Source organism: Sarcophilus harrisii, chromosome 4 (genome assembly GCF_902635505.1).
Source record: "Sarcophilus harrisii chromosome 4, mSarHar1.11, whole genome shotgun sequence".
NCBI lineage: Eukaryota > Metazoa > Chordata > Mammalia > Dasyuromorphia > Dasyuridae > Sarcophilus > Sarcophilus harrisii.
This window is the reverse complement of record NC_045429.1, coordinates 421,198,274-421,214,848: the sequence shown is the minus strand read 5'-3', so window position 1 is coordinate 421,214,848 and position 16,575 is coordinate 421,198,274. Positions and strand designations below refer to the sequence as shown.

Genomic DNA, 16,575 nt, shown 5'->3' with positions numbered 1-16,575 from the left:
CTTCCCTTTAGACAGATTATTAAAGCAAAAACATCCAGCATAAAGATAATATCTGATGATGTAGATAATATTTTCTCCTGCTTCTCTGCTGTGAGAAAAGAGAGGGTGGGGTGAGAGAAAGCTTAATTACCTCTTCTTCCATGTCTTCACTGGTTTTTCCATTGTTCAGATTTCAATTTCTTTTTTAATGATGTTTTCATTGATAGCATTTAGGAATTGTGTATATTATCCTAATTCTGCTGATTTTACTCAGAATTAGTCATACAAATCTTGCCAAGTTTCTCTGAAAGACTTTTATTTGGAAATTCCTATTATCAAGGAGTTAGAATGAGAAGGGACTTTAGTGGCCATTGAATAGAACTTCTTCATTTGACAGATGAGAAACCTAAGTGAATTGCCCATGGTCACATTAATAGTAAATGTAGAATTTGAACCCAGTTCTCTCTGATGTTAGTTTCCCTAATTTTCCAGTATTTCCTACTGTCTGTCCCACATAATAATATTCCATTGCATTTACATAATACAATTGTTTTTAATTTTTGTTTTGTTTTGTTTTTACTCTGGTCTTTTCTCAACAATGGACTCTCACTTTATTTCCATTTCTTTGCTATCATGAAGAAATTTGTGGTAATATTTTAGTAAATATTGGACTTTGTTTCTGTCTTCAATTTCCTTTGGGTATTAGCCTAATAGTGAAATCACTGGGTCAAAAGGTCTGCATGGGCCAGTCACTTTTTTTCAGAATTCCAAATGGATATTCAGGACATATGGATTTATCTCAGTTTCAACAATTCACTATTACTATTTTTGTCATCTTTACCAATTTGTATGGGATAGCATTAAATCTGAGAAATGTAATAATTTGAATTTGTTATAGTTATTTGTAGCAGGTCTTCCTATGATCATTTGTAGTTTGTGATGCTTGTGAAAACAATATCTTTTGATAACCAGAATATTAATGAATGGCTATTAGTATTATTATAGTTTTGAGTCAATTTCTTATGTATCTCTGATACAGAACTGTAATCAGTAATATTTGATGTATATTTTATCACTCTACTATTTCTTTTCTTAACCTATCTTCATGTATTTTGTTCACGCAAAAGAATTTTTTTTGTTTTTTTGCATAGTCAAAATTTTTATTTTTTGATCTCTACTATCCCTTGTTTGTTTAAAAATTATTCCCCTATCCATAAATGGGAAAGAGTGCGTACTATGTTATTTTTAAAAATAATATTACCTTTTCTATTTGGGTCATGTATCCATTTGGACCTTATGGAGATATATGCTATAAGAAATTGGCCTAAATAATTTATTACAAATTACTTTTCCCATTACCCCAATTAATAGTGATGAAAGGGAGTTCTCTTCCCACTGATTTATGCTCTTAAATTTCTTTACTACTGGAATTCTATTTTCAATTGTTTTATTTCCTTGTTCATCTAGTCTGTTCTGCTAGTCTTTTTTAAAAACCATTACCAAATAGTTTTTAATGATTTCTACTTAATAATATGTTTTGAAATCTGATAATACTTAACCATCATTCATAATTTTTCTCATTTTCCCCATAAATTTTTAGGCTTTTTGTTCTTCTAAATTTTCTTGATTTGTCTAGTTTTTAAAAGTACACACTTTTGATTGATATTACATCTGTAAATTAATTTGATTGACACAAAATCTGTAGATTAATTTGGTTAGCATTATCATTTGTTATTATGTTGTCATGATGTGATATGTTGGTTTCTAATTATTTATCTCCCTTTATATCTGAGGTCTAACTTGAATCTCTATGATTGTGATTATCTATGGCTATCTTTAAGAGAATCCTATGTAACAAATCTAAAATTATTTAAATTGGTTCACATTTTCACTCATTTTCTGTCCTGTCCATTGTATCCCTACATATGCAGGATAATGTTCTCTTTTTCTAGTTTCAAGGATACAACATGGGAGAGAATCCAATCCACATCTCCGGTACAAGTTACTTTTTGTATCCCTCAGATGGAGGACAGATTGAAGTGGAAAAGATAGTATTTGGAAAAGGTACATTGTGAAAACATTCACCTTTTGATCAAGATGTATAAAATCACTGCGGATAACCCCATGACAATGAGATTATTGTTTGCTGTGATACAATAGAGCAGTGCCACTCAGATGGGGTCTTGAGTCATGTTAGACTTTGAGATATATATATATATATATATATATATATATATATATATATATATCCCTATTCATATTCGACTTCTGTCTTAGAACACAAAAATTTAGATTCTACAGGACATGTAGTGACCAATATGATCATTTAGAATAAGAGTAAGTGGTAAGATGACTTAAGTCATAGAATTGTGAGGACTCTTGGGACAGATGTTATGCTTTGGGATCAAGTTTCTTTGTCTAAAAAGGTTTCCATAGAAGGTATAATGCATTAAGCCATCAAACTAATTCATACTGTAATGCAAATTGCTTCTACTAGATATCAAGATCATCTTTCTGGGAGAATGGAAATTTTCATGAAGAAAAAAGGAACATTTAATTTAGAACACAAAGCACTGTCTAGAATGTCTACATGTAGGTGGTTTAGAGCCAGAAATACTATAGAGCCATTGGAAGAAAAAGTAGAAGAGTGCCAAAGGAAAACTTGCCTACTTCACCATCTGGCTGGTGATTATTTTGCTCCTCATTCTAATTAGATTTCTTAATATAAGTAGATAGATAGATAGATAGATATAGACATAAATACACACACCCATGCACATATACACATACACACACACACAAAATACACATACACATAATTGAAAAGCCAAGTTCTATTCTCCAAATATTGTGGGAAACAGTTATCTGATAATTTGTAGTGACAGAATCATTTACCTGTCTTTGCCCTGTTGCTTCTTAGGGCCAACTTTCATAAAAGTGAGGGTGAAAAAGGACAAGCATAATTTCTTTATTCATATAAAAGACCCCAAGAAAATACAAGGAAAGGTGAAAAAACGAGAAGACAATGATTCTTCAGATGATGAAGGCAAAGGCAAAAAAAGGAAATTGAAGACACCAAAGTCAGGTAATTTTATCACTGAGACACACCATAATATAATATAATAAAGTATAATACAACCCAAAACAATGCAACACATTGCTGTGTAGCTAGGTGGCACCACAGAGCATAAAACACTGAGTCTAGAATCAGGAAGAGTAATCTTAGAGAGTTCAAATCCAGTCTCAGACATTTACAAGCTGTGTGACCCTGGTCAAACCACTTAATCTGATATGCCTCAGTTTACTCATCTGTAAAATAAGCTGGAGAAGGAGATGGGCTTAAACACTACTGAAGACAATTGAATGACAACAAAAACAATAAAAGAAACATTCACTGTGAGCAGAACATAGAGATAATCACAGAGAGACATACAAAGTTTAGATAAGGTGCAACTCCAGTCCTCATGGTGCTTAAATTCAGTAAGGGATTCAATCACTAACACAATTAACTCTAATTTGTATAGCACTTACTCTGTGCCAGGTACAGCACTAAGTACTTTACAATTATATAATTATCTCATTTGATCCTCACAACCTTGAGAAGTAGGTGCTATTATTATTCCCATTTTTCAGATAGAAAACCGAGAAAAACAGAAGTTATAATGGCTTACTTGGAGTCACATAACTGATAGATATTTAAGGATAAATTTGAACTCAGGTCTTCCTTAGTCCAACTTTACTGTTCTACCCACTGTATCACCTACCTAGATCAATAATAAATATATTATAATACACAATATTGCAGAAGTGTAGTTAGAAAGTTATAAACACAACATTACCATAGTTTTAAGGAATGGTTTTTGATAGATATCATGGAAGACTTCTGGGAAGGAAAGATTTTTGACTTAAGGTGCCAGGAAATAAATCAGTAGAACAGAAAACGACATGACTATACCTGCTAACAATGTCAGAATGGCTTACCTTGATTTAGTATGTGGTATTTGCCTAAATATTATCAATGCCACTTTTTAGATACTGTAGATACCTTCGTGAGCTTGTCCACTTAAGCAATCTGTTAGTGGAGAACATAATACATCCATATCTGTATGATTTTCTTCCAGAGTCTTCCATAGCTTCTTCAGAATGGATCTTCCCATTATGTGAAAGGGTTATCTCTAGATTTTCATGCTTTGCATGAGCACCTACTGGTGCTACTGGTACAGTCAGATTGTCTATGTGTTATCCCTTGCTCAGGCCTCATGAATGACCTACTTCCTTTTCCAATCACATACTTTCCCTTAATTATGCTTTTTTATGGTACTTTAGGAATATTGGGAACATTTTCCAGTCTACTCACAATGATATTATTGCATTTCCAGTTCGGGGGCCACAGAGAGAGAGAGAACAGTTATATTGAAAAAATGGTTCTTTGCATTGAAAAGTACTTCAAATTATTCAAAGTATAATGCAATTTACCAAATGTGTCCCTCTTCCTTCCTCCTGTCCCTTCTGTCCCTTATGATGAAAGACCTCTTTTTTCAGGTATATAATAGACAGTTGGTTTCTGAGGTCTTCCCATCTCTGAGTTTCTGTGACTTAAATTATACTTTAAAATTAAATGTTATGTATGTTTTGTCACAAAGTCACAGAATCACAGAATTTAAGAATTGGGGAGAATCTCAGTGGCCATCTAGTTTGAATGATAACCCCAAAGTAATCCTAGTAGAACCAATCTTTCAAGTGGATGTCAAGCTTCTGTTAGAAAACCACCTAAGAGGTAAAACCTAGTACCTCTGGTAGCTCGTTAAAGTAGTTGTTAACCATCTGATTGATTGGTTATCCTGACACAAACCTAAACTGGACTCTTTACAGATTCTATATATTGTTTCTGATTTTATCCTCTGTGACCAACAAAATGAATTTAATCTCTCCTCCATAAGATAGTTCTTCAAACATTTGAACACAGCTATCACAGCTGTTTCAAACTTCTCTTCTCCACATAAAACAAATTTATTACTTCAAGCTTTCACTACATTGATTCCTTTCCTATGGATAATCTCGAGTTGATAAATGTCGTCTTTAAACCATGGCATCCAGAACTAAAAATATTACTCCAAATGAGTCTGTGGGAAGAAAATATAGAGGAACCATTACCTTCTTAAACCCGGGAGCCTGCTTCTCTTAAACATAGTCCAACATTGTATTAACGTTTTTGGTTTCCACATTCCAATGCTGATTCATGTTGACCATATAATCCATTTAAATCCCCATATATTTTTTAGGAAAAAAAAAAAACACTACTATCTAGTCATCCCTGACTTGTGAAGGTGATTTTCTTATACCTGAGAGTTTACATTTATCTCTATTGATTTTTATCTTATAAAATTCAGACCAGCACTTTAGCAGGTTAAAAAGTCTTTTGCTATACCTCGCAGAATTAAGGCATCTGCAAATTTGATAAGCACTTCCCGATGGAGAAATAATGGATTCAGGATGCAGAATTTACACACACACACACACACACACACACACACACACACACACACACATTGGTTGGTTGGCTATCCTTCCTTCTCAGAGAACCAAAATGACATCACGATGTTAGAGTTAAAGTCCCCCTTAATAGGTGGATACTACACCTAGAAGAAAATCATCCATCAGAGAGCCAGTATGATTTCTGAAGATGCCAAGGAACAGTAGTAGATGCGGTGTTTGATGCCTGACAACTCCATGAGAGATGCCAGAAGCAAAACAGAGATTTGCATACAACAAGCCTTTGATACTGTCAATCTTGAGGGCTTATGGAAAATTTTCTCTCCCTCCCTCCCTCCCTTTCATTTCCTTCTCCCTTCTCTTTCTTTCCCTTCCTCCCCACTCTCCTCTCCTCTCCTCTCCTCTCCTCTCCTCTCCTTCCTCTCCTCTCCTCTCCTCTCCTCTCCTCTCCTCTCCTCTCCTCTCCTCTCCTCCTTTTATATGAAAATATAAAGTACTTGGCATGGTTCCTGGCACATAGACACCATATAAATGCTATTATTAGTAGTATTACTTGACTTTACTTCTGTGTTCTTTATATTTTTCTTTTTAAATCTGAGTTGCTTGGTGAGTTTCTTATACATCAATCAATCTCTTCAGACAAACCCATGATTTTGATCCCCATTGAAATTGTTTCCCTTTATTTTGTCATAAGTTAGTTCTTTGGCATCTCCCCTTCTTGGACTGACATCTCCAATTGCATTTTCATCTATGAGTTTATTTCTGCATATTGTATAAGCATGAACATGGATCAAGAGAATTTTTCATTCTCTTATATAAGCTGAACTGTAGTCCCAGTTTCCTTATCTACAAAATGATCAAGTTGTACTAAGTGAGGCATATCGTTCATTCCAGCTCTAGATTGTTAAACCTACTGAAATGAAATGAAAGCAGAAGATGAAAATTGTATTATTTCCAAGGATAAAATTACTTAAAGGGAATTTTATAACTTCTTAAGTTGAAATTTTTCTAGTTGATTTCTGTTTCATAAAAGACAACTGATATGTTTTACTTTTAATATATGTGTACAGATATGCAATATATATGTACAGATATACTAAATATATCAAAATATAGCATATGTATATATTATATACTACATACATGTTTAGGTCTTATGGAAATAAAGAGAGAGGGGAGAGAGAGGGAAAGAGAGAGACAGAAAGAGACACAGAGAGACAGAGAGAGAGATAGAGGGGGGAGAAGAATTTTGGATGGAGAGAGAAGATACTCGGGATTGACTTGTATGTACCATATATATAATTTTTTCTCCAAATAGTTTTACAAGAGGAAATTTTAAAAGTTTTATTTCCATTAACAAAATTTTGAGACATACATTGATGTCATATTTGTCAATATTTTGAATGAGTACATATAATTTGCTATTGTATGGCAATAAGGGGAAATGGACAACACAATAACTACAGTCGTTTTATTGGGAATGTATTATAACATATCTGATTCTAAATTAGATGTGTAGATGAATAGTACAATGTATTTCTGTTTCTTATACATCAATAATATAGTACATAACCCTGCTACCTTCCCTGGTGACAGGAGACAATAGAGGAAGCAATTAAGAGCTACAAATTAAGAGATTAGGTGTTTTGCTCATCTTCCTAGGAAAGACAATATCATGCAATTAAACAGTGGGGATTCTTCCAACTTGAGTATAACTTAAATAAGTTTGGAGAGATATTGCAGCTGAAAACATCAAAAGGGAAACAAGTGCCTGCTGGCATCTTTCTCTTCCCAGAAGAGGAAGAGGGGAACCAGAGGGCAAGAGAATGGTGTTGATTGGAGGATAGAGCATGTCCTTAGTAGCAGAAGCTCATTGTTCTAATGATCTTCTATCCTTTCATCATTGGGAGGTTTTTTTTTTTTTTTTTTTTCATTTTTTATTCTAATTCTTTTTTTTACAATCATGTTTGGTCAGCCAGATATGTGTGTGTGTGTGTGTGTGTGTGTGTGTGTAAAATCTCCCAGGTATACCTAAATTGTCATCTGAGAATACAATAAGGCTTTCAGAGTTTAGTTCATAGGACTAACCTGCTAGAAGTTTTCCCTTTTCCACCTTAGAAGCTAGATGCTAATATGGGAGCATACTGACTATTTTAGCTTTTTTTTTTTTATTTAGCAATAATTCTGTAGATTCCCCTAAAAGAGTGAAGAAAGGATTCCACATAAAACTGAAATTGCCTCTTGATATAAGTGAGCCTGTGGTGTGTGATGTCTCAATAAGGCTGACAAAATTTCCAACCCTGATTCTAGCTAGAGACAAGATAGGGAGGGAAGGGGACCATGTTATGGGGCCCCTAGAAGCAGTTAGTCTGCACTCCTGACCCAAAGAGAGGGATACATTTGGAGAGAGAGTGATAGTCAAAAGGAAAGATCTCATCTTGAGCCAGCCCCAGGGGACATAGATAAGCATGGTCTGGGAGGATTTGTCTTTTATTCACAAAAGGGATGACATGGATGAGACAGAGAAACAGAGTAACAGAGACAGAGAAACAGAGATACAGGGTGAGACAGAGACAGAGACAGACAGTGAGAAACAGAGACAAAAAGAAAGAGACAAAGAAAGAAGGGGGGGGGGGAGGAGGGAGAAATAATCTCAGCCACCCACTCTATTCTGCTCTCTGCAGTGACACCAAGTGGACATACATAGATTAACTAAATACTGAGAAGAGAGAATTTCCCTCCTGAGAATTTAATTTTTGAATTAAAATATCGCCCGTTTAATATGGATGGTCAAGAGTTGCAGGAGGACAGTATCATCTAGCTTATCTTATCTCCTCCACTTTCTTGAATCCTTGTGACGATTTGGGGAACCTGTGATAGTAATGCTCTGCAAAGTCTCCTTGTTCCAAGGCTGGCTTATGTTGTCATTAATCAAGCGTAAATTTTCTCTTGCCTTTGCCTCCTTGTAGAATGGGCTCACCACAAGAAGAGACTGGTTAGCAGGTTTGGTTCTTTCTTTGCCACATTGGAAAATGGAATCACTCTCTCTATAAGTTACCATGGACCTACTGGGACAGTACCAGGTGAGAGGAACATAACAAAAAAAAGATATATGTGGTACATGCAGGAGGTTGCTTCCATTCTTCCCCATCTATTTTTTTATTATTAAATCAGACCCCATGCTGATTTGCCATTCCTTGGTAATTACCTCTGTGTGGTTAGAACATTTTAGGAGAATTTAACAGTCTATCTTTAAATGCTTTGAGGGTGCCTATTTGAGTTTCCAGAGCACTCTGACTTCCTGTGAAAGCAGACATACACTGAGAAAAAAATCCCAGTGATCTTTGTTAACCAGCCCAGTAAAACAGACTTTTGGCTGAGGCCAAGGAAAGCATGATTTGCTGAGAAATCATCTTGGTTTTCCAAGGAATAATATTTTTGAAAATTCTGCCAATAATTATGGAAATATCCATTGTGTTTCAGGATGTTGGTTTTAAAGAAGCCATTGTGTAGAAATATTGAATGATTTCTCTGTCCTGCTTTTAATAAACACATTCTCCAACTTGAAGCTATTGCCTTCCAAACCACAAAAATGGGATGTCATTTTACTGAGGCCCAATTAGAAAATCAGTTTCATCCCTATACATTTTAGAAGTCACTAAAGATATGTCACACAAAAACAAGGGCTTACTATGATCAGAAGCTAATCCTTGTGTTTTTCACCCTGGAGACATTATTTCATATTTCTCTATGTATGCTATAGTAAGCCATATTCAATACCTGTTATTTGAGGATACCATTCCCATGACTCATTATGACTATATTATCTTTTGCCAACTAGTTTTCAAATAATACAGTTAGTGTAAAGTCTGAAATAGTTACACACCGTAGTCTTAAAAGGGACATGTTTGAGGTCGTTGATTTTTTGTTGTTTGTTTTGCTTTTGCTTTTGCAAGTTTTTTCAGAAGAGTGACAAAAATATGGTCAGAGGACTCAATTAGTTCCCAACAAAATCTCCTTTGATATTCACTATCAAAATGAGATATTTTGTGCTCTGCACCATCCATATCTGACATAGATTACATCTATATTAAATGGAAACTTTATCATTTGCTCTATTGCTGCTTGTACCATCCCTGGATGATTTTCTAGATGGGTCATTTGCCACTCTCTTGAATTTGTTCCTAGATACTTGAACTTATATTCACTTCTTATATATGGTCTTTTGAAATTAATAGTGATAACTTGCATTTATATAGTGAGATTTAAAAACATCTTACAAATATTATCTCATTTGATCCCCATAATAACCCTAGATAGTAGGTGCTATTATTGTCCCCATTTTACAGATGAAGAAACTGAGCAGGCAGTAGTTAAGTGACTTGCCCAGGGTCCAATTAGTAAGGGCATAGGTCATCTTGGCTATAGGTCTAACAATCAGTATCTTTCTAGCTGCTTCTGATTTCATTTGTAAATTTTCTTGATCTGTCTCATTCTCTTCAAAAACTTATTCCTTTCTCTTCAACAGAATTGATGGTGACTTTGTCACAAGTATTTCATTTTTAAAGACCTCCTATCCTTTTTGAGCTGACTTCCCTTTTAAAAATTTCTGCTCATGCCAATATGGAAATATGTTTTGTATGACTTCATATGCATATCCTATATCAAATTGCTTAGTTTTTCGTGAAGGGGAGAAAAAGAGAGGGAGGGAGAGAGAGAATTTGAAACTCAATTTTTTTTTTAATAAAAAAGGTTTTTAAATTATCTTTATGTGTAGTTGGAGAAAAGAAAATGTTTATTTTTTTAAATATCTGATCATGGGATCCTTGTTTTCCTTTTTACTGAATTCTTTGAAACATTCTCCACTAAATTCTACTCTCCTCTTTTTCTCTCTTGTTCTCTCTTTTCTCCTTCTCCTCTTCTCTTTCTCTTCTTTTTCTCTTTCTCCTCTTTCTTCTCCTCTTCTTCTTCTTCTTCTTCTTCTTCTTCTTCTTCTTCTTCTTCTTCTTCTTCTTCTTCTTCTTCTTCTTCTTCTTCTTCTTCTTCTTCTTCTTCTTTTCGCCCTCCCTCTCTCTCTTCCTCCTTTCTCCTTCTCTCTCTCTCTGTCTCTCTCTGTCTCTCTGTCTCTCTCTCTCTCTCCATTTCTCTCACAATTTCTGAACGGCATTTTTATTTTTTTTAACCTTAAAAACTACCCTCTCCATTTGGGTAGGAAATGGGTTAAATATTTGGCAAGGATGTATATGGATTTATGATCTCATCAATGTGATTACTAATTATGACTATTTTAGTTCTTTTAATTACTATTCTAATCAATTTTAACAACTTTCATATTGATGAGTATTTGGTATAAAAAGAAATCATTGAGGTATTTCTTTCCTTCCCCCTCCCTATTTTCACAGAGGAAAAGGACTTGGAATTAGAAGAAATGTTGAATATCCCTTCAGCACATACTCAAACTGTGATTCCCACTCCACCTACTCCACCTCCAAAAGTAAAAAATAAAGCCCCTAAGGGTAAAGAAAAGCACAAAGAACCTTCCAAAGAAGAAGAGCCACCACCAGTCGTTACAAAGGAAGAAGAGAAACCGGTAACAGACTCCTACTCATAGATTTCTAAATTAGATTGCATTTCTCTCACCAAAGTAAAGCTTCTAAAAAATGTGAGTCGCAAAAGAAGAGAGGGAATAAGCATTTATTAAGCATCTATTATGTGTCAAGCAATGTGCTGAGCGGTTTACAAATATTATCCCATTTGATCTTCACAATACCCATTGAGGTAGGTGCTGTTATTATCCTCCCTTGAAGAAATTGAGGCAGACAGACTTGCTTATGGCCATACAACTAGGAAGCTGTCTCCAAGTCCAGAACTCTGTACATTCTACCACCACCTAGTGGTCTCTAGGAATAGTCTCCATGAAGTATTCAATGCTGTTTCAAATGCTTTCAGGATTGCTTTATCATTTCTTTTAAATGGACAAAGCACAGATCTGCTCTGAGACTCACTTTCCACTGAGCTTTCAGCTTTCATGGGCCAGTCACTTATGTTTTCCACTTCTTCATCTGAAGACATAAGGGGATTGTTGTAAAGATTGAGCGAAATGATGTTTGCAAAGTTTTTTGCAAATCTTAGGATCCTGAATATCATCTATTATTTTATGTTTTTTAGCAAACATAACCATACATACATAACCAGGAAATAAACAACAGCAAAATTAGCATAGATGGAATGTTCTTATGAACTATTGAAAACTATTTATTTTCTCTTTTTTTTTTTTTTCATCCTGACTCCTGATTTGCTCCCATTGTATACTGCTCCCACTGGGTTTTTCCCTTTAATACCCACATTAAATCTAAAAATAAGGGAGATCCATATTTTCAATATTGATACATTATCTATAATAGCAGGCTGGACAGAGAAGCATAGTAGAAAGAACCCTGAGTCAGATCAGGAATAGTTGGAGTGGATAGAGATGGGAAGGAATTTATTAGAAAATAAAAGTGATGTAAAAAAAACAGACTATGCCAACTTCTGAGAACTCTACATTGATGAAATCCCATATCTTTGAAATATCATAGCATAGATATACTGAAGGGAAATTGCACTTGAAGTCAGAGAGCTTGAGTTCAAATCCCAGATCTCAGGTCAGCTACATGCTTCCTGTATGATCTAGGACAAACTACTGCACCTCTGCATGTCAGGACTTCCTAATCTGTAAAATGAGAGGATTGGGGTTATGGTAGTCATTTGTCTTTTGTTTTCAAAAAAAGACATCAAAAGTGATGACTTGTATGTGAATTGGATTTAAATAAGACTGAGTTGCCCAAAGTCTGTCAACCTCTCCTCCAGAGTCATAGAAGTTACACAAAAATCAAGGTGACTGATGCTGGCCTGGGCTGAGGTAGCATTTTGGATGTCTGACTAAGGTATAAACACTCCACAGTGCCTTCTTCAGCTACCCTTCATGGCCATTGAACAATTTGTTCATATACCCCATTCCACTGAGGGAAGTCTTCACATAATCCCTAGGTGTAGAGGGCTGAAACTCCAAAAAGGTATGCTTGAATCAAACAACCAAGCACTTAAGGCTAAATACCTATTTGAGGTGAGACAATGACTCTATTAGCATATATTTGGATAAATGGCTCTTCTCACTGTTGGCACTTGCTGAATGTTTGGTGTTAAGATAATCAGAGGCAAGGATTGGAAGGTGGGGAGAGACAGGCCAGAATCACTTGACTGCAGGAAGAGGAGAAGAGAGGCTGGTGACTCTGGACTCCAGAATCCAGGATTTTGCTTGTCTGCCTCCTTCACTTCTCCCCTTAAAGACCAAGGACTTTAATTTATCCTGACTCTGGTTGACCCCAAGGCCCTCCAGGGAGTTACTCTACACCTCTACACACTCTACACCTCTACACACTCTACACCTTAACAAATTCTCATTGACCAGTTATGAAGATCTTTAAAAGTTAATAGATGATTTTACATTTGATCCTGGGATCATCAGGAGTCATTGGAGTTTATTGAAAAGGGGAATGATATTTGTAGAAAAATCCATTTAGGAGCTGAATCAGATGGATTGAATGGGGAGACACTTGAATCAGGGAGTTCAATCAGAGGGCTACTTCAATCCTCCAGATGTTAAGTGATGAAGACTAGATAACCTCTGAACTCCTTCCAACCTTTAATCTATTGTTCTCCAGGTTCTGGCTTTCCCCCTACTGTTAGCAAGGGACATAATCTTGCTCAAATTGCTATACCTCCCTGTTGGAGTTTTCTAGATGAGTTCTGTACTAGGAGTCCTCACTTCTAACTTCTAACTCACTTTTAGTAAGCTAACTATTAGTAAGAAGAGTCTAAGCATAATTTTTCAGCAACCTGAGTAGAGGTTTGTTTTTCTAAGATAATCATGGAATAGCTCTGTATATTCAAAAAGAAAGCTAATGTTTTCCCTAGAAGAAAAAGTAAAGAAACTCAAGAATCACTCTCTTTTCTACAATTTATTAAAGATTACAACATGTTCCTTTGGGGAGGAAATGGAAGTAATGTTTTAAGGACAAGAAAAAGAGATGAGCATCCTGCTCATCATTTCCCACCACCTCTAATGCTTTATGATATATTTGTGAGTCAAACTTCAGCAGCACATCTTATATGTTCTTTTATGTAAATGCATTTTTGGCACACTGAATACTATTTTATCATTATTAAGTATTCTAGTTGTATAGGTCTGGCCTCCCAAAGTGGACATTCTTTGATAGCAAGATTCTGACCTTATAAAAGTCATTATATCCATTGAGAGGAACAGATTTTAAAATACTCAGAGACTGGAAAGGTAAGATCTCTTTACCTAAAATTCTACAAGGCAAGTCATCTCTGTGGGAATGACTCACTGCTCCTAGCAGTTCTGAGCATATAGTGGCTACTCAGCAAATGTCTGTTGGATTTCCTTGAATTTAATCTGTGCTCGTTGGTTTAGAGCAATAAGAATCTTTAAAATTAATTGCATTCTATTTCATAGGAAGAAGCAGCAGAGGCAGTAGTACCTCCACCAGAGCCCCCCTTTATTCCCACCTTCCAAAGACTAAATATTTCATGTCCTAATGGACTGGCAGTGACTTTCCTTGGCTACCTTTCTCCAGGTTAGTACATTGCATCAGATGCATTTTTAAAACCACAGATACGTTCAAATAGTAATTAAGAATAATTCATTTTCCTGATCAGAGACATCCAATATTTTCAAGGTTTTACATTTACATTTGCAAAAGGTAACCTAGCATAATGGACAGAGGGTTATTCTTAGAGTCAGGAAGACTTGGGTTCAGAAGGTCCTGCTTTTGACCTACTAGCTGTGTAACTCAGGCATATCACCATATCACCTAATTTCTCAATGCCTAGGCTATTCCATAATGCTATAAATTACATACATGCAAATCTGCCTCAATGAAGGGAGCTACCACATCAGAAATTAACTTCATTGGCAAAATGGCAGGATCTAATTATCCCCTTCCCTCCCTCCAAAAAGGTAAGACAATCAAGATTATTTCCACATCCTGAGTGATGTTCCACAGAAACAGTGTTTTGCTGATCTTGTTACAATGAATTCTATTACATAAAAAGGCTTATAATTTTGCTGATCTTGTTACAATAAATTCTATTACATAAAAAGGCTTGTAACAGTTGCTCCCATTTTGACATGGTAATGGGCACAGTAGTTGCTTAGTATAGACAGAATAAAATAGTAGATTGGAGGAGGAAGGGGACAGGAAAAAAAAGGAGGAGGAAGTAGGGAGGGGGGAGGGAGTGGGGAAAGGAGATGAGGGGAGAGAGAATTATTATCATTATTCCTAGGTATTCTGTATGCAAGTATATCCCACAGATTGTTATTTCTCAATAACAACATGAATACATTATAACCAACCTCAATGTAAAGTCTTATTGTCACATCATTTGGCCAGATGCCTATTTATAACACTGTTCTGATGGATATCATCAGAATTAAAAAATGTTAAAAGTTGGAAGGGATTCTGGAGATCAGAATAGTCCAACTGCTTCGTTTTATAGATTGGGTAACCAAGATCAAGAATTCATAAGAATAACAATAATTGTATTATATACCTATTGTGTACCAGTCATTGTGCTAACTGCTTTACAAATATAATCTCATCTGTTCCTCATAGCAAGTTTGAGAGGTAGGTATTATTATTATCTTCGTTTTACTAATGAGGAAACTGAGACAAACAGAGTTTAAGTGACTTGCCCAGGATTACAGAACTTTTAAGTATTTAAGATCAAATTTGAACTCAGGAATTCCTCACTCCAGGCCTAGTGCTCCATCCACTGCACCACATAACTACCCTAGGATCATGGAGCTAGCTAATTGCAGGACCAGAATTAGATCCCTGAAATCCTGACTGCCAACCCAGTGTTTTTTCTTCTTTATGAATAAGCCTGAAGCCCCAAAATAACATGAACGTTTTTAAGTAAAATCTAAATTCAATAAATGTTTGGTATCTTGTACCATCTAGTTGGTTAAGGTAATATCTCCTAAATATTTCTGCATGAGATATCAGATACTGTATAGAATACCAATAGAATTTTCAGCATCCTCAGATTTAGATGCCTTTATTTGAATCAGTTGCTCTCCTCCTTTATATCTGCCTGGGAGCTGGACACAGAGAAAATGAGAACTTTGAGGATAGACAAAAATTGAGGATTCATTTTCTAGTATGCTCTTGGGTAAGTCATTTAATTTTACTGGGCCTCAATTTCTTCATCTATAAAATGGAGTTGAACTAAATAATCCCTACAATCCCTTCCAGTTCTGTATCTATGATTCTATGATGTTTTAGCTATTCATCAATAAATGTCAACAAAATTAACAGTGTTGTAACCATAAACCATTAGCCATGACCTAGGAATCAACTTTGGTCAATAGTCCCAGAAATTATAATAGTTTCATTAAAGCAAAAAAAATTTAATCCCAGCTTCATAGTTCTCTTCTACAGCATCCAGTTCACAAATCATCTTCACCTTTAGGTCCACACATTGGGGATGATGAGCATACCTGGGACATCATGATTCGACAGAGTTATCCTCAAAAGGTGAAATACTCTCAGACTCATAAAACCGTGACACCACCAATAGAACAGGAGATATCCAGAGTTATTAACAGTCAAGGGACTGTTGTCAAGTACATGTTGGATGGGTCCACACAGGTAAAGAAACTTGTTGGAGATTTGGATGCATTTAAGACACTATAACTTGTCTCCTTCTTAGGAGCTTGAAATCCATGGGATTCAATCATCAATTCTTACATGAATTTTTTTTTTACCATAAGCTGAATTGCCGCCAGACACAAATCAGGAAGAGAGAGAGTAGAATGACATGGGATATTTGAATGGGATATTTGAAAAAAAATTGAATATCAAATTAATACAGTATCATTGAGGACAAAAAAAGATGTATAGGAATTCAAAGAGAAATAGTGGGACTGACGTGTCAAAAGGTCAAAGATTTAGAACAGACCTCAGGGAAAGTCCAACTAACTCATTTTACAAATGAATAAAATGAGACTCAGACAGGATACTTGCTCCCAAATTCACA

The 16,575-nt window shown here is 35.4% G+C and overlaps 1 protein-coding gene across 2 annotated transcripts in view; it reads left to right on the top strand.

Moving 5' to 3' along the window:
* The window catches only part of SPAG17 (sperm associated antigen 17), a 236,943-nt gene that overhangs the window by 150,114 nt on the left and 70,254 nt on the right, over nucleotides 1–16,575 (top strand). For both annotated transcript variants that reach the window (XM_031967380.1, XM_031967379.1), the window contains exons 22-27: nucleotides 1,932–2,043; nucleotides 2,900–3,064; nucleotides 8,442–8,555; nucleotides 10,875–11,062; nucleotides 13,991–14,111; nucleotides 16,009–16,187. In XM_031967380.1, coding sequence (XP_031823240.1) covers nucleotides 1,932–2,043; nucleotides 2,900–3,064; nucleotides 8,442–8,555; nucleotides 10,875–11,062; nucleotides 13,991–14,111; nucleotides 16,009–16,187 — 879 coding nt within the window. The remainder of the gene's footprint in view (nucleotides 1–1,931; nucleotides 2,044–2,899; nucleotides 3,065–8,441; nucleotides 8,556–10,874; nucleotides 11,063–13,990; nucleotides 14,112–16,008; nucleotides 16,188–16,575) is intronic.